This window comes from Apiospora phragmitis (genome assembly GCF_038363925.1).
Source record: "Apiospora phragmitis strain CBS 135458 chromosome Unknown utg000010l:1.0-9815664.0:1.0-9183399.0, whole genome shotgun sequence".
Lineage (NCBI taxonomy): Eukaryota > Fungi > Ascomycota > Sordariomycetes > Amphisphaeriales > Apiosporaceae > Apiospora > Apiospora phragmitis.
Genome location: NW_027117409.1, coordinates 4,255,289 through 4,272,940, shown reverse-complemented (window position 1 = coordinate 4,272,940; position 17,652 = coordinate 4,255,289). Strand labels below are relative to the sequence as shown.

General features: G+C 50.7%; 6 protein-coding genes across 6 annotated transcripts; 4 read left to right on the top strand and 2 right to left on the bottom strand.

The window, feature by feature from the left end:
* Positions 1-1,036: 1,036 nt before the first annotated feature.
* PG994_011072 (ADP-ribosylation factor-like protein 1) lies at positions 1,037-1,772 on the top strand (the record flags this gene model as incomplete). Its single annotated transcript, XM_066862481.1, has 3 exons — positions 1,037-1,167; positions 1,242-1,375; positions 1,417-1,772. 3 exons carry the CDS (start codon positions 1,037-1,039, stop codon positions 1,770-1,772), a joined length of 621 nt encoding a protein of 206 aa, XP_066711591.1.
* A 1,738-nt stretch (positions 1,773-3,510) lies between these two features.
* On the top strand, positions 3,511-4,134 carry PG994_011071 (uncharacterized protein; the record flags this gene model as incomplete). Its single annotated transcript, XM_066862480.1, has 2 exons — positions 3,511-3,550; positions 3,623-4,134. 2 exons carry the CDS (start codon positions 3,511-3,513, stop codon positions 4,132-4,134), a joined length of 552 nt encoding a protein of 183 aa, XP_066711590.1.
* A 392-nt stretch (positions 4,135-4,526) lies between these two features.
* PG994_011070 (uncharacterized protein) lies at positions 4,527-5,037 on the bottom strand (the record flags this gene model as incomplete). The annotated part of the gene is made up of 3 exons (XM_066862479.1): positions 4,527-4,831; positions 4,902-4,967; positions 5,031-5,037. 3 exons carry the CDS (start codon positions 5,035-5,037, stop codon positions 4,527-4,529), a joined length of 378 nt encoding a protein of 125 aa, XP_066711589.1.
* Positions 5,038-7,127: 2,090 nt separating this feature from the next.
* PG994_011069 (uncharacterized protein) lies at positions 7,128-9,479 on the bottom strand (the record flags this gene model as incomplete). The annotated part of the gene is made up of 4 exons (XM_066862478.1): positions 7,128-7,694; positions 7,781-7,880; positions 8,529-9,289; positions 9,360-9,479. 4 exons carry the CDS (start codon positions 9,477-9,479, stop codon positions 7,128-7,130), a joined length of 1,548 nt encoding a protein of 515 aa, XP_066711588.1.
* Positions 9,480-12,947: 3,468 nt separating this feature from the next.
* On the top strand, positions 12,948-14,011 carry PG994_011068 (uncharacterized protein; the record flags this gene model as incomplete). Its single annotated transcript, XM_066862477.1, has 2 exons — positions 12,948-13,620; positions 13,686-14,011. The coding sequence occupies 2 exons, from the start codon at positions 12,948-12,950 to the stop codon at positions 14,009-14,011; spliced, it is 999 nt and encodes a 332-aa protein (XP_066711587.1).
* Positions 14,012-16,160: 2,149 nt separating this feature from the next.
* On the top strand, positions 16,161-17,542 carry PG994_011067 (uncharacterized protein; the record flags this gene model as incomplete). The annotated part of the gene is made up of 2 exons (XM_066862476.1): positions 16,161-17,171; positions 17,228-17,542. The coding sequence occupies 2 exons, from the start codon at positions 16,161-16,163 to the stop codon at positions 17,540-17,542; spliced, it is 1,326 nt and encodes a 441-aa protein (XP_066711586.1).
* Positions 17,543-17,652: the final 110 nt, after the last annotated feature.

Sequence of the window (17,652 nt, the reverse complement as noted above, 5' to 3'; positions counted from 1 at the left end):
GACAATCCCTCATCCTGAGGCTATTGCAGCGGCAAGATGCCCGACCGTTAGAGACATCGAGGTGTGCTGTAATTACGTACCGGCATTTTGACTGCTTGTTGCGTCTCTCAATGTCGAGTTGGTGATGTTTTCGCAAAGAAGTCGTAGAATTGCAAGGGTGGAGTAGGCGACCAAGAGGTATGCACCAACTTTTGAATTTTGCCCGAAGATTAGGAAGGGTTGTGGCCCTTCCAGAGATTTCCCGAGAGTGTCACGTGGGGGGTTTTAGAAGCTGTTTGGATTGAGGCTTGAGGACTGTGCGTACAGATGTGGCTTGTGCATATGGCTCAACTTTGATGGCCCACGTACCTTTGTACTCTACCTACCTGCAATTTGATTCCAACCTGATGCCTGATGATGACAGCATTGCATTGCACTGTGCTGTGGAAGTGTCGGTCCGCCTGGGCCACTCCAATCCGATGACTGATTGATGAATGAAAGGTTGTCGAGTGGACCTTCTGGGATCAATGCTAATGTCAAAGCTCAGCGTGCCGGCCGGCCGGCTGCCTCTCTTTGCCTTCTGCCCGTTGATGACAACAGGGAATGTTCAAAGGGTTCTATCGTGTTTATTAATGCTTGTTGTTCTACCCCCTTTGACAAGAAAGCCTGCTATCCATTAGGTCTAGTTACAAAGCTTCTCCATTAGTCATCTGACAAGTAGGATAATTACTTCCTACTGCTATCTGCTCGAAGTTCGAACAACCTTGCGACTAGTCTCCGCTTTCTTTTTCGGCTTCAAGTTTCAGTGTGTTCTGTTCTCTCAGGTTCAAAGTACCGCGTACTGCGCCAGCTCAAGATCTAGCTTACCTGAGCATATCCACTTGGCCAGATCTGCCCGAACTGCATCACCATCACCCACCTCCTGCGCGACGACCGCGAGCTACCTGGACACACGAGAGAGAGAGAGAAAGGAGATTGACAAGCTTGACTGCTGTTGGTCTGTCATATCCTTTAGCGACCATCCTGCCACAAGAGCTGTTACACATAAACCGCCACAATGGGCCAAAGTGTGTCGTGGTTGTCGAGTCTGCTGTGGGCCAAAAAGGAGATCAGGATATTGATTCTGGGTCTTGTAAGCGCCGACAAGCTGGAGCTGGGCCAGAACCTCACTGGATTCAGTTACAGCGCGTATTGTTGACTAGAAATGGCATACTGACCGATTTGTTATAGGATAACGCAGGCAAAACAACATTACTATATAGATTAAAGGTAGGCTACTTCCCTGGACTCGGAGTGATTCTGCGAGGTGGTCTCGAAGCAACTAACCAAATGCGCGGTCAAACAGATCGGAGAAGTGGTGACGACTATCCCTACTATCGGCTTCAACGTCGAATCGGTAACTTACAAGAACCTGAACTTCAACGTGTGGGGATCTAGGCGGCCAAACCTCGATTCGACCCTACTGGCGGTGTTATTACGCGAACACAGCCGCTGTCATCTTCGTTGTCGACAGCACCGATATCGAGCGATTGCAAACGGCTTCTGAGGAGTTGGCTGCCATGCTGAACGAGGACGAACTCCAAGATGCTGCGTTACTAGTCTTTGCCAACAAGCAGGATCAGCCAGGCGCAAAGGGCGCTGGAGAGATTAGTGAGGCATTAAGGTTGGGTGAACTCAGGGATCGCAATTGGAGCATCATGGCCTGCTCGGCCGTCGATGGGAGCGGTGTCCATGAAGGCATGGACTGGTTGGTGGTAAGTCGCGCCTCGCCTCAGCATACACCCATCTCTTGAGTTGCATATGCGATATCTCTGCGCAGTAGGCTGTTATCTCGTGCACTTGGGCAGTCGCATTGCTATATCCGATCCCCATCCAGTTTCAAGGGTGTCAGCTAATTGTCGCAACAGCAAACGGTTTCACAAGAATAATCAATCCCACCTGTTGGTGTAGATCCTTATGGCTATACCGGGCGGGCGCGAGAAGGTTGAGCATCGCACCGCCACCATTTTCGTTATCCACGCGAATATCTCTATCCATACACAACAGACGATGGGAAGCTGTCGTTCTTGAATATACTGTGTTGAAGGCCGCTCAAGCACACCTATTACCAAGGCGCTGGAAGTCAAGGGTTACTGTGAGAAATAAGGCCATGGTTGATAAGGGTGTCTTTGACTGGCGTTTTGGAGGGTAGAGCTTGGGTGTTAGTTGCTAGAGCAGGAACCATTATGTGTCAGGGAACTGCCAGGCAGGCAGATAAGCAAGTTCTGAAGCGTCCAGATCTCTAGCCGCAGCACTGAGCTGTAGACCATTGGCGGTACTGGCATAAGATGTATGACGAAGCCGGACGAAGAATCATCCTTCACCCATTCTACATATTAAACGAGTACTTACTATAGTGCTGTTAATTGACATACAATGAACTTCAAAGCATAACCGAAACTTTTATCATCGAGTGTAAGACGCGGGATCTTCAGTCAAATTATTAGAAGTGGTGAATTACCAAACTATATGATTACCACATCTGCAATACCGATAGATTCTGTGTCCATTAGAGCACAGGCATGCCAGATCAAGCTGGCATCCTGTTCGTTACGTGATATTGGATACTGTTGACAGGCTTCAGGGGCTACTTTAGGTAGCTTTGGACCTTGGCACTCGACATGACGATGCATGCCTGGGGATATTTGTTCCGACTTCCTGGTTACACGTATGGGGTGGACTGGGTCAGCTACTTGGCGAAAGCTCTATGGCCCCAGAGGTCTTGGTATATGGTCCAGTCCATAATAGGAGGCTCCTTTGAAAGTGAAAAGAGGTGGAAGATGTCAATGATAATCAGCATGTAATGTGGGCAAGAATTAACGACTGCCTGTGGACTTATGAAACCATGCGACGAGTGCTATGAATGTCGCTTGTGGCTATTGAGATGGTCATCGATGTATATCCAACACGCACCCTTCTTGACACCCAGCAAATGCTCTTGGCCCTTTTTTAAGCCCACAAGGCCTCCGGCATGATTAGTGAAAACCAGGGAGACGGAGTTTTGTGCTATGTTATAGATCTATACGTCAGCTAACATCCACTGAGGTCGTGCGCGTCAACTGATGAGGAGTCTGCTTTCAATCGGGCAATGCTCAGTCATGTACTCCGGGGTTTCCATTCCTTCTTCTGAAGATTGACTCCACCAAGTCGCAAGATTTCTGTGAAGAAAAGTAAGTATACAAGTATAGCACAGGCAGAAACTACCCATTGCCTACATACCTCACAGTATATCAATAATGTCCAAATTTAGCTCAGCGGGTAGGTGCATCTGAAGTACATACAGGGGGGGGTCAGGACTCTGGAGTCTGGGGTAACAAAGATTCCATTTACTACTCTGTAAAAGCCGCTCCGTCACCGCACGGTGCACGGTGCGCATTCCACCAACTGGACCCCTGCCCGCAGCAATCCAGTGTGCCAAGCAACAGATGACCTACAGATCCCTTCAGAGCCGACCGTCAAACCCAGGATTCTGTCCAAAACCATCGCGAGACTATGGCGCCAATGGCACGGGCCGACCACGATACAGTTGAGCGTCAGTGGACTGACTCACTCTCCGTCCAACTTGAAATATTCAATCACTGACAAGAAGGACCTTGCTTTGTAGTCCAGCTCAAAGAGACCATCCAGTCGCTCTACCAGGTCCTCGTCCAAGTCTCAGCCTACGACGTCAACAACGGGTCGGGCGCGACCAGCAACAACAACACCCCGAACTCCTCGTTCTCCCCACCGTCCTCGTCGGCGTCAGCAGCGGCAGCGGCAGCGGCAGGCGGCGCGCGGCCCTCGCGCGAGGTGCTGGCGGCGGAACTGCGCGCCCTCCAGTCCTCGCTGCAGGCGGTGTACGCGACGTCGTCGACGCCGACGCCGGAGCAGGCGCTGCCCCACATCCCGCCCGAGCTGGTGCAGTACGTCGAGAAGGGCCGGAACCCGGACATCTACACGCGCGAGTTCGTCGAGCTCGTCCGCCGCCAGAACCAGACCATGCGCGGCAAGCAGGCCGCCTTCGCCAGCTTCCGCGACGTCCTCGCCGGCGAGATGGACAAGGCCATGCCCGAGCTCCGCGAGGACACTGCCCGCGTCGTCACGGCCACGGGAGGAGCGCCGCATCGAGCGAGCTAATGAGAGCAAAGGGTGGTGGTACCTACGTGTCATGGTGGGAGAGGGACACTTGGGATGGTTAAAAAGTTTCTCCTCCGTTGTATTTTCCGGCGTTCTTCTTGGTAAACTTGCCTAATTTCAGGTCAGTCTGGGGCTTGTTGCATGGTTCGGCGTTTGGGTGCTACATATGGTATGATACCTCAGCAATTTAGACATGTTATTTCACCAATAGAGCAGTCTCATCCGTGGTTGGTCATTCATCGTAACGTCAAGCAGGGTTTATATATCTGTCAATAATGAGAGTCTATCGGTAGTAAGCTCGTTCTTTCGCAAAACTCGACAGATAGCTTTTGTTCTATTATGCCCCTGTAAGGCCCCTCCACCGAGTGAGCCAAGGGACAATCTCTCACGGCTCAAGTCCATCGAGAAGCCGAAAGGCCCTTCAACCCATTGGCCTTCATATAGGCCTTTTGGTCCTCTCTATATGCGTCATCGAATGTATATTCGACAAGCGGACCACCACCCAATATGGTGTCTTTCCCTGCCGGCAGAGGGGTGCTGGCGATAGCCTTGCGTAGACCATGAACAGTCTCGATCATGACATCTGCAGAGGTCGCTGTGGCAACAGGCGTCTTGCTTGCATCGCTAGGGGCATCCGAATCGCTGACGCCGAACTTGGTCGGCTCCCGTTTCTGCACGGGCTCGAATGTTTTCGTGGCTGTCAAATAGTGTTGGTCGGTTATCCCCTTGCATGGTTGTGGGCTATTAACGTAGCAGTTCCAACTTACACTTGATCATGAACCACATCGGAAATCCCACATCCCGCCACTCGCGAAGCTCGTCCCCGTCCTTGGCTACGTTACAAGAGTTAGTAAGAAGATGGCAGTTAATTTTGCAGCCAGGAGATAAGAACTTACCCTCCATATTGGGGCAACCGGTAGCTTTCCAAGCCTCGTACTCCAATCGGTCCTTGTCTTTTCCATCGGTCAGTTTTTACTGTTCATAGCCACCAGATTCTACACAAGACCACAAGATCTTACCTTCGAAAACTTTCTCTAATCTCTCGGGATCTCGCTGGCTGCGTTCAAGGTCAGCAACAAGTGCTGCAGCCTCTGCGTAGAGCGAGGCGGCAGCTTCCATGGCGGACATAAGGGAGCAAGGAGTAAGAAGCAAGGAGCAAGGAACATATGGAGAAATAATGGATTGCGGTATCGAACCTGGTTAGTGGAGCTGGGGAAGAAGAACAAAACTGAATCCCTGTTCCAAGAGATTGCTGTACGGTTGTTTGGATGAAGGGTGCTTCAGTGGTGCAGTGTGACGATTGGTGATGGTGGACAGAAGGCGAGATAGGAAGCGGGTCGCTCGCTTTGTTGGAAGTGACTTGACATCTAGGTTGATCTCGAAACAACCGGGATGCATTGAATACTACGACGAGGAAGGGACTGAACAATGTATTCACTCCCATGCCTGGACTTTTCGAGTCATTTGAACTCCTGCTCAAAACCCCTCCTCTGTTGGTTTGGGTCGCCGACAAGCTCTGCGATATGTAAAGGCTAATACGCCCACCTCCTCTAGCCCCAGGCAACCGCATAACCCTTCCACGATCTGTTATTCAGTATGTAGGTAGGTGGGTCAACGTACCTGGGTACTTGAGTATCATTTGGCAAGTGCATCAATACCGTGCTACATGTACCAGACATGTAGGCACATCAGGTCAAGTATTAATGGACTAAACCCACAGTGGTTGCTCCCAACTAAATCACACGTTGAAATTCGGCTGACCAACCGCATACGTAGCGGCTGATTCCTCAACCTCTCGAGCAACCACCATCGCATAAGCCATGAATACCTACTTACCTTTTAATTATTGGGCAGTCCATCGCAAATTGGGGCGAGAGAATCCTTACCTACATGTATCTAACACCCCGTCCCCGATCATATTCTGGCAATGCAACCAGTGTGAACCCGGGACTTGAAAAGATACATGAAGTCTGCTAAGGACTGGTTTGCTACTTACTTGCTGCCTAGCATAGGGCATTATCAAGCCATTTTTTTAAACGTCATGTCCTCTCTGCCGGATCGCAAAGGTGTAATTGTTGATCTAAGACAAGAGATGGGCTGCGGTGTTCGCATCGGACTGGGCCGTTGTCGGCCAACTGAAAAGGGGTTGCAGATCAGCTTTGGCTGACCTGACTGACACATGTCAATCAGACTCTGCATATCTATGGCGCGAGAAATGCATGTGTGTAGTGGATATTGTGGCCTAGTCGTTTTCATATGTTCGTACTTCATTGTAGGTCAAACATATTGCAGAAAGTCTTTTTGTTTCTTTTCATTGCCAGTTTTGCGACGACACTGTTGGCCATTGGCTATATGCACCACCCTTACTGCTGGCATCTCTACACCAGGGAGACTCGTTTGGGCGCATCTAAACCATAGAGAGAAGGTTGGTATCTCGTCTCTTCGGTACAACTCTTCTTCAATTACCTCGGCTCCCGCTACGGCCAAATGCGCCAGGTCACAGCAGACATGTTCTCAACAACTACCTGGATAAGACTGGCAAGCTGGGCCGGGGCGAGTAACGTTACCAGGGCTTCGATGGTAGTGTAATAGGAAGACGATCACTTTTGGTCATGCCATAAGTTTTCAAGATTCATTGGTGGCACGCTCATTTGAAGCTATTGGTCTAAAGCCGGCCGCGATCCAACTTGTGCACCCATCCGTCTTATAGGGCGAGCCATGCTGCCTTCAAATTGCAGTCGACACGAGAATATTCCAGAAGTATGGAGTCTTGAGGGAGAAGTTAGTACACGTTATTCCAATAGAGAAGTCAACTTACAACGCTGCTCAGTAGCCAATATTTGCGGACCAAGTGTGTATTAAAGCAAAAGAATGATTCATCTGAGCGCTTCCAATAGACACCCATGACCTGCAAATCACCGCCCTGTTTCTTTGTGCTGAAGCGTCTTCCTCGACGGGGTCGATCTTGACCGTATACACGGCATTTTTCGGGACTAAGGGCTGGAAGGCTTCGGGGTGGGAAGATTGGATGCACCGGAGACCTCGGGCTTGGGCGCGTTCTTAGGCATTTTCTCTTTTTGCTTTATGATGATACCTCCCCCGTCCTCGGAGCTCGTAGAAGATATGTCCATTGGTTGGTCGTCAGAGCTTTGGGAACGTATGTTTGAGTCTTTCTGGGGCAGAGTCGGTTGTGTAGTATCGGCAGTCGGGGCCAGAGCGGGCGTTGTCTTATTATTGCCATCTTCGCCGGAGGAGCCTTCGTGGGGTTTTCGCTCCCCTTCCTTGGCTTTCTGTTCCAAAAGAGCTAGGTAGGCCGGGATGTTGGCTTCGTCAGCCCTTGCTTTATCTTCGAGGTTGAGCTGCCATTTGTCGACTTTCTTGAGAGCTTCGTACAGGTGGTTATTCTGTATATCTCCATACTCGCAGAGGAACCAACCGTCGCCCAGGCACCATTGAGCTTTGATCATGTCACGGATCTCGGGAAGCTCGTTTTTCAAGAACAAACGAACCCTTGCAGCACGCTCCGTCGGGGGTTTATGTCGTACCTTAGCGACAAACTCCTGTATGTCGCGCGTGTGTGTAAGCCATGGTTTCAAAGCCGGAGACAGAATCGAAGCGGAAACGTGCTTGCTAGCATGCCACTCACCAGAAGAGTTGCGTCCACCCATGACACGTTATACCGCGGCTGCATGGCTGAGTACCGTGGGTAGCCCTTCTTGACTCCTTCTCCAGCAGCATCCATATTGCTGACCAGTATGTGGCAAGCCGATACCTTTAAGTATAGTCAGGAGGTCTGAACTGTTCTGCCTAATGCATGTGGTGTAAGTCGATCGCCTGATTCGGATCTGTTTGGGGCAGTAGGAAAACCTGGTAGTCTGGCCTCTTTCGTAGAAGACAGCCAAAGAAGAAAACTAAACGTGAAGCGACAAGAGCAGTAGCAGATTGCGGGTTTATTGCTCGTATGGGACTCACAAGTTGGAAAGTGCGTATTGATCACAAGCTTCTAGTGATGGCTACGAAGAACGGAAAGAACCAAAGTAACTCGGCACTCGGATTAGAAAGAAAGCAACGCGCGATTGGCCCGCGATTTCAGTAGGCTGGAAGGAGGGCAGGTTGGGTTCGTCGATGGATTGTCCTATGTTTACTCCAGAGCAGCGAAAATAATAGGGGGCTGAAGGGAGTTCTGGTTTTGCTTATAACGAATAACTCACATATCAATCACATTGTAAGATTTTTTATACTAGAACAATCGTTTCTTTAGTAAACAATTATCTTGCTTGCTAAACTAAATAATCATCTCTTTCTCGGCCAGTATCCATGTTGCCCTGTATATTGTTTCCTCTCTGTCTCCAAAATCCCGTAATCCATACAGCTCAAGCTCAACAAGGACTCACGGAAGCCAGCCCCTAACTGAAGAGGTAGGAGGGCGAGGAGGCAAGGAAGGATGAGATGGCAACGAACCGACAGAACGCAGCCCAGTTTGGTTTTGCGCCCCAAGAGCAGGAGGTCTAGATGTCGATTGATGCGCTCTCTTAGCTCTCTCTCTTTCCCCCTTCGTCATTCTCTTTTTCTTCCGTTGGCAGCTGTTAGCGGGAGAAGTAGGAGCAGCATGGGAAGTAGAGGAGCCCGTGGCCAGAGAGGGTTTGATGGCGTGACCTTGTCGAGAGGGATGATGCCCAGATATATCCAATGAACTCTGGGGCTCGGGCGCGTTCTTTGGCATTTTCTCTTTTTGCTTTGTGATGATACCGCCCCCGTCATCGGAGCTCCCAGAAGATATGTCCATGGGTTGATCATCAGAGCTTTGGGAACATATGTCCATCGGCTGATCATCGCCGGTGTCATGGTTCTCATCATGGATCGTATTCTTTTGCGGTATGAACTTGTCCAGGCTGGGTAGAAGGTCTTCGTAGTGGGTCGAACCAGCTTGTACGCGATGCTGAAGCTGTTGCTCCCAGAATGAGACTCGTCGGATTGCACCGGATACGATATCGATATTGGACATGTAATTTTCGTCTTGATAAGGGAAACCTTGATAGATGTCACACGAGAATCGCACCGTATCTCGCAGCTCAATGATACCCTCCTCGATGTAGTCTTGGACACCCTGTAGGCGCTTGTTTGAGGGCATGGCGTCTACACCTTCGACAAACTCCTGGGTAGCCGTCAGCCAAGTAGTCGTAAGATCTCAACGAGATGATCGTGGGATGACTGGTAGTACTTACGAGAACAGTCGCATCAACCCACTCGGCATCGTAGACCGGCGCAGTGGGCAGAGACTCCCACATCGTAGCCTCATCCTTCGGAGGACCGAGCCGCTGGGAATCACGTTCCATGAGAGACATGATCACAGAACACGTGTAGAGTGAACTGCAAGTGCGGTGTCGTGTTGATTGAGGCTTGTCGAGACTTGGGTAATTTTTGAGGTGGTGGCTTCTATGGCGGTACTGGCGACAGTGAGGTCGGCGACCGAATAAGTTCATCCCCGGCGGCCGGTAAAGCTTGACGATGGATAATGCGAGACCAGGACACGTTCAAGTCATTCAAATGTGAGGCAGACACTGTTCCTGCCACTAAGCAGCGCATGAAATACATTGTGTAGACACTGGGTGCTGATACTAGCTTTTTGATTATCGTGAGATACCGGCTATACGATATCATTGTTCTCTACAAAGGTAGCGTAACTTGGGACAACGTCCAGTGGGGAAAACATCTTGAAGGTGTTTGTTTAGCAGCTATGATGCACGACTACACATCAGTCCCCAACCCTAGATGTTTCTTCCAACAATCTGGGGCAGTACTTTGGAGGTCTTACAAAAACAGGACTTGTTCATACTTACATTACGCCCCATACTTTGCTCTGACAGGTTTGGCGGAACTGAAGTGCCATGATTGATACGGCCCCTATCGAGAGAGATTATTTGACAAAATAATAATATACCAACAAAGTCAATTTCATGGGAAACCATATACTAATACCAGATACTGGTAAAACTGTGACACGATGTGAAAGAGACCAAAATCGCGGGACAGTGTCGTGTGGAGTGACTGTTCAAATATGTGTGTTCCATACATGTAAATCAAGGGACTCGATCACATTAATACTCGGACCCGAGTATTTGATATCACCCATGTCCCGTTCTCTCCCAATCTCAAAGAGTAGACTGGTCTTTCACCTCTGTCGAAGTATGCCATAAAATTCAGACAAGAATCCAGATGAATAGACGAGGGCTCAATGACCGTTGTATAATTGCAGGCAGGTAGTGTCCTAAATGAAGGCATGGGTCTCCAAAGCTCTAGGTAATATATATCCTATAATAGACAACATGGAGTTTGTGATGAGGCAAGAAACGGCTCATCACATCTTTTATTACGGAAAATGCTGGAGATGTTGTTGCTCTCAAAGGGCCTCTCGCTGAAGAGCGTCAGGGGACTTTGAAGATTGAAGTGAAATAACCAACCCCAAGTCACTTGACTGGGACGAGAAGCTGTGTCTTTAGTCTTTAGATGAAACGTACTATCGTCTGTAGGTAGCATGGGTGCACGCATCCATGCTTCGCAAGTCAAGTCCGAGGCTGTCAAGCCGAAGGAGGGTTACAGTGGGAGCTACAGTGTGAATAAGACGTGCGTGACCCTGAAATGGACTCGACTCTAATTGACTGGCCGAAATTCAATGAGTCTGTTTCCGACAGGAGTCGGACTGGTCTTTAGCCGGACGTCACAGTCTTGCATAAGGATACAATCCAGGCCCAAAGGGTTGTCACCCGAGGAGTCGAAGCAGTATATACGAGGCACAAGGGACTCTGACTCTGACTTGCTGCCCATGTAAGCTGCCGCAAACATGGCGGCGGCCACTTCGCTCTTGACCCTGTAGAAGGGATTGATGGATTGGCTATGCGGAGGAGCGCTTGGAATATCTCGTCTTGTCCGCGAAGTAGAAGCCAGCAACGAAGACATCAACTGCCCAGGTTGGCCGTGGTGAGCAGGCCGGCGTCTTGGTAGTATTGTAACATATTCTCAACAGACCCGACATCGAGTGTGGTGACGGGGTGTCATGCGATACTGGGCTTGAAAAGACCATGACAGTCAGGGTTCGGCTCCGGGCCTCCTTCCGATAAGCATGTATCATCGCATGTCGATTCTCTCAGCGTTTCCGAGCCGGCGACACGGGCGACAGGACTGGAAGCAAGGCCGATGGAGAAACCGAAGAAACCATTAAGACCGACTCATTACGGGTTATGGCCAGTTACGTAGACTCCCGTTGCCGGGTTATTCGCGAAACCAGTCTTTTCAGGCTCAAGGCCAGCCCAAACTGGTCGGTACGACAGTTGATTCTATGCAGGCCATATTTGCTTCCAGACAGATTGGCATCGATGTCGGGTGCTGGGCAGACGTACTCCCTCTGATACCAGCCACATTGCGGAAGTTGTGGCTGATCCGGGTTCATGGCGAAAGGGCAGGTGAAGTGCCGTAGCTAACCTCTGGCGGCGTGGCGGCGGCAGGGAGCGGAAACCGCACCTTGGTTTTGTCTTCAGCGAGTCTGGCAGTCGGGAAAAGGCACCAAGACCTCAGCTATAGATGGACCGCGGGCAGGCATTGGAGCGCAGGCATTTGGAGCCTGGACTTGGGTGGGTAGTCTCAGGCAAAGGCGAGCCAATTGTAGTGGATACCGGCATCCCTCAGCGTTCTCATGACGGCTCGTCTTTACTATGTTCCGGGGGAGGGGTGTGGCGTGCCACTAGCCGCAGGGTTTGATTGGCCAGACTCACACCATCTGCCTCAGGGAACTTCAGGGAGTGATCAACTGGGGAAAGACAGTGCCACTGCCTCGTGATCGTTCCTCCCCAACTATCGCTTCTCACCAGCTTGTTACCGAGTCCATCGAGCCCGGGAAGAGGTGCAATTGATATTTCAACAAACCCACTGTCCCCGGGGGAGCATCCGTCATTTCCATCTTCTTTTTTGTATTCCATCTTGCCTTTCTGCTGTTGTTGAGTCCCTCCAGCTCCACGATATCGCGGTATCTACACAACTCGAGCTCACGTGTTTTCTGATCATCTGACTTGATCCATCCCTCTAGCCAGTTGACTGGCCCCAAGCGAGGTAAGTTCGCTTTCCATCATTTCCATCACCAAATGCTATTCCCTCTTCATCGCTGCCATCTTCTTTGCCGCCCAAACATACACCCAAAACAATCGGCCAAACTGCTTGCTACTGAGACCCAGCAAAATTCTTCACGTGTTGCCCTTGCTGGCGCTTTCATTTGGTAGGACTGCGCGCTTGCATTGCAACAGATGCCTCGACTCGCCCGCCCTGTGTGTAAGCCAAGGCCAAGGCGAATGTGGTGCTGAGCATGACAAAGCCTTGCATCAATGCCACATTGGCAGTGCATTTATGATTGAATCTCCATTTCAATTCTTATTCGATTACACTGGGAACAAGCACATAGTATCTGCAAGATTGCAGCCATGCTTATGTGAATCTGCTACAGGCAACCATGTCCGTGGCACTTCATCACTATCGTTCCCTATGCAAGCTCTTTTTCTCTCTCCCCAGTGGGTTCATCGGCTAGCCATGGCCATGGTGTCCATGCGTTGGGAGAGTCGCTTCTTTCCATTCCACTAGGTGCTAGTGGCAGTGTTGCAAATCTATGCTGGCTTACCATGTCGTGTAAACATGTATTTTGGGTCACACTGCTAACAGGCCACAGTCTAAGCCCTTGGATTTTGCAGGCCACGGAGGACCTTGGAATACAGTATAGGCCTACAGTAGGTGCCATCACTTGTTGATCCATTATCGCGTGCTAAGCGACTATGGAGTCGGCATATACTTCAACCGAGGCGGCTCTGGAGCAGCTGAAGGGTCCACCAGATCGAGCGTATCTGACCGCCATGGCCGAAGCTGTTGCACATGAACAAGCAGACTTGAGTCTGCCGGCTCCCTCAAGTCCCACCCAAAAGCGGAAACGGGGGCTCCCTGAGGAGTCGTCCTCGCCCGATTCACGGCGTTCGAAACGTAGTGCACCAGTGGCGCCTCTATCTGACCATGCAGAACCCGATAATGCAGCTTCGTATGTCGAGAGTGCAGTAGAAGCTGCACAGGCTGCCGCTGCTGCTAACGTCAGCGCTGCCGATTTCACTGCTTTACAACAAGCTGCTGCTGATCACCATCATGAGCCCGATGATGCTGCTAATGCATCAAGCACAGCCGCAGCTGCTCTGGGATCCATGTACCCAACTATACACATCCCGCCCACCACAGAGCAGACTTTCGCTGCCCAAATTGCGAATGAGACAGAGCACCATCACCATTCATACAGCGGTACCGAGATAATGCATACTGCAGACGGACTCCCTGATACCTCTGAGGTGAACCAAAATGGCATGAGACCAACTCCTAGTGCTGATTTTATGTCACAATCGGGACCCAAGCCTGCTGTTGGATCAGAAGAGTGGCACAAACTGCGCAAAGACAATCATAAAAATGGTTCGTAGGCATTGGCACATCACATTTCCCCCTCTCACTTGGGTCTGTGGCTAACATATGCATAGTGGAACGGCGGAGACGGGAAACCATCAACGAGGGCATTAACGAGCTGGCAAAGATCGTGCCTGGTTGCGAGAAGAACAAAGGTTCCATTCTTGCGCGTGCTGTTTCCTTCATAACACAGCTCAAGGAGAACGAGGCACACAACCTCGAGAGATGGACCATCGAGAAGCTTCTTGCCGAACAAGCCATCTCGGAGCTGAGCGCATCGAATGATAAGCTCAAACAAGAATGCGACAGGATCTACCGGGAAATGAACGTATGGAAGCAGCTTGCTCAGAATGCGGGTTTGAAGCTCCCCCAGTCTAAGGAGGAGCCTTCGTCTTCATGACGGATGTAGGGCTGGCGTTCTGTTTTTTTCTTCTTGTTTTCACCATTTGATTTGGCCGAGAATCTTTATACCCTCTTGCACAGACTGATCGGCCCTGTGGCGTCTCGATTTCCGGTGGTTCATTGCATCGCATTTGTCGGCGATCCTTACAAGGGTGGCTGTTTACTGGTCGGGGAAGAAGACTCGAGATAATGGGTGTTGGCGGAACGGAGCATTTGCCCTGGCTGGATAAATCGCGGAAGAGGGCGATAGCTGTTCTTCATTCGGACATGGCGTTGGGTGAATATCAGTGTAGTAGGATCCGGATGAAGGGCGAACTTAACCCTCGCATCCACCAATGCACAGGGATGGCATAATGGTGTATGAGTTAGAGTGTTTTTCTATTACTGTCCTGTGGCTAGATGGAAACCATTGTCATTTGACTGGATATCTTGCTGAGAAGGCAGTGTGGTGTGTACCACGAAATGACAGCTGCGTGGCATGGATTGTTGCCTGTGTCCAACTGCTATTGATGCAGGGCAGGCAGGTGCCGAAGGTTAGGTGTAGCATATTGTTCGGCATGTTTCATGACGGACCGGCTTTAGCTAGCCTTACATACGGAGACAATGGATATGTCAAGTAGGCAGATAAAGGGAGCCCGTACGCGAGGTTGAAGCCAGCTTGTTATCGAAACCGTCTCAATTCTTCCTTGGGGATCCTGATGGATGGAACACCAAAGCACATGTAGATTCCATGACACAAGACAGGAATCCTGACAAAGCCAAACATACGGAAGCATGTTATTGATGACATGACACAGGCGACCTGCTATGGTGTGTGTGCGTGTACATGTTTGTCTCTACATACAGAGTGCAACCAACAAGAGCACTTACTGACCTCGTTGAATTGGCAGCAACGTCCGAGACTGGGATTGCGAGAACATAATATATAATATGCCAACAAAATATGCCTCTTTAGTATTTTAGATAACTAATAAGAAGGAGATGACACTTTTATCTACATTTTTTATTTTTACACACTCTTGACAGTACCTGTAATAACCTACGCTTAGGGGCTTGGAGGGAAGCGGGGCGCCATGGGTGTAACTGTAACAGGCCTCCTGTTCTGGCCAATACTCGGCCCTGAGTCACCCATGCTCTCTCCAGTCCCTGACTCTCAGGCCATGCCCCAGGCTCGCCCAGGAGCCCAGGCAGCCATGGTCCGCCCGGAGATAACCCCCCTCAAAAACCTTTGCCATTAGAAATGGAGCCTCCGGCTTTTTCTCTCAGTTCCATCTTTTTCATCCTTCCACCATCAATTCTTACTTTTAACCACCCCCCAACTTCTCAACTTCATTCTCCCCAGACCTCCAGCTTCGTCTTTTTTTCTCTCTCCTTCACACACGACACCTGGGTCAAACCAAACGTCAATCGAGATTCTAAGAGACAAAAAAAGCCCCTCCCCTCCCCCTGAAATACAAACACTCATCGCTCTGTTCAGCAGAGTCAATTCGCATACACCAAGTACTCTAGGATCCGTTGTGGCAAAAGCCTCCCCTCCCGGCCACCAGCAACCTATCTCCAATCCCGTCCTGGGAATCACTGCTTCGTCGCAGCCCTCTCGATAACTTGTCCAAAAGCGTGTCAACGTGCAACGAAGGCCGTTGATTCATCCTCCCTCTCGACAACTCATCGAACCCCCACATAAAAAGGGTTTTCCGCATACATTGCTGTTTATGTATCAGCACGAAAAGACCGCTGTGTTTAGACACCATCCCCCTCTTCAGCTGCAGTCGTTTCGCATACCGCGAAAGCCTTGTAGCCCTCACACCAGCTCCTTCGGTTGAATCCCACAGTCCTGATCATCATTCGAGTTCATGCCTGCCAACGCCACGAACAACGGCAATCCTTCCAGTCTCCCCTATGTTCGCTAAGAATATTCGCTTCTTCTACTGACAGCCTGGCTTGTCCCATCCGCTCCGCGCCTACCACACAACCGCAGTGTCCTTCCGCAGATGACTAGTAAAGTCTCGGGATACTATCACAAGTCTGTCTACGCATCGTCAATCCGTTCTCAGCTCTCCACCGCCCGTTGAGTCAACCCAGACTCGACCCCAGCACCATTAAGTCTTCCGCTTCTCGCAGCCGGATCTAAGAATACCACCGCAATCATGGTTGAGCTTTTGGCCATCAACCCCAAGAAGGGGGACGATAAGTTCTATCGTTACAAGATGCAGCGCATCCAGGTCAAGGTCGAAGGCAAGGGCAACGGTATCAAGACCGTTGTCGTTAACCTGAGCAGCGTTGCTCAGTCCCTTGCCCGCCCTGGCTCCTACGTCATCAAGTGGTTTGGTCTCGATCTTGGTGCCCAAACCAACATCGACCCACCGGATGATCGCTGGATCATCAACGGCTCTCATGACGCTGAAGTCTTGCAGAAGTCCCTCTTCGCATTCATTGAGAAGTACGTCCTCTGCGACGATTGCGGCAACCCCGAGACCGATATCACCATCAAGGATGACGTTGTCCGCAAGGACTGCAAGGCCTGTGGTGCCCGCAGCCGACCTCTTCCCCACTCCAACTTGATCAACTTCATCCTGAAGACCCAGCCCAAGAAGGGTAAGAAGGAGAAGAAGACCAAGGCCGAACGCCAGGCTGCTCGCCGTGCCAAGCAACAGGGCCTGCAGAATGGCAATGGCAACAAGGACAACGGCAGCGGGAGTGGTGGCGATGATAACTCGGAGAACGGCTCCAACGAGCTTGGCGACGAGGAAATTGATGCCGGTAGCGACGACGAGTTCACTCGCAGAATCACGGCTGATGCTCAGGTCATTGATGCGCCTAAAGAGATCAAAGATGACGATTGGGCTGTTGACATGTCTGAGCAGGCCGTCAAGGCCCGCCAGAACCAGCTGCCCAGCGAGTTCCGTGAGAAGCTTGTTTTGGAAGAGGAGGAAGAAGCTGAAGGTGGTGGCAACACTGCTTACGACGAACTTGGCAACTGGGTCCTGGAGCAGGCCAAGGCCAAAGGCATTGACAAGGTTGATGACATTGAAGTCTACAAGAAAGCTAAGGAGCTGGGCATTGAGACCAAGCACCGAACCGTCATGGTTCTTGCCCAGACTCTGTTCAACGAGAACATCGCTGCTCAAATCCCCAAGCGCGCTGGCATCTTCAAGCTGGTAAGTCCCTGAACCTACAAACGTCGAATACGTTCTTTGCTAACATAACATAACAGCTTGTGAAGGACCCGGAGGATACTGACAAGATCTCCGAGCGCCACGAGAAGGCCCTGCTTGGTGGCATTGAGCGCCTTCTTGCTACCACCGGCAAGGACCACCCCAAGCTGCTAACGCCCGACGTCATCTCCAACAAGATCTTGTACCAACTGTATGACAAGGACCTGTTCTCCGAGGATTTCATTCGCAAGTGGGGCAGCAAGGCCAGCAAGAAGCACTGCGACCTTGCTACCTCCCGAGAGATCCGTCGTGCTGCCGTGCCCTTCCTCAAGTGGCTTGACGAGGCCGACGAGGAGTCTTCGGAAGAAGAATAGACAGCTTGGCTTCCCCAAGCCCTGTCTTCCCCTCGACCTGTAAGAGCTTTGCTCCCTCCTGCCAAGATAGTCTTGAAGGAGGCTAATTTGCTACTGCTTTTTGAGGGTTG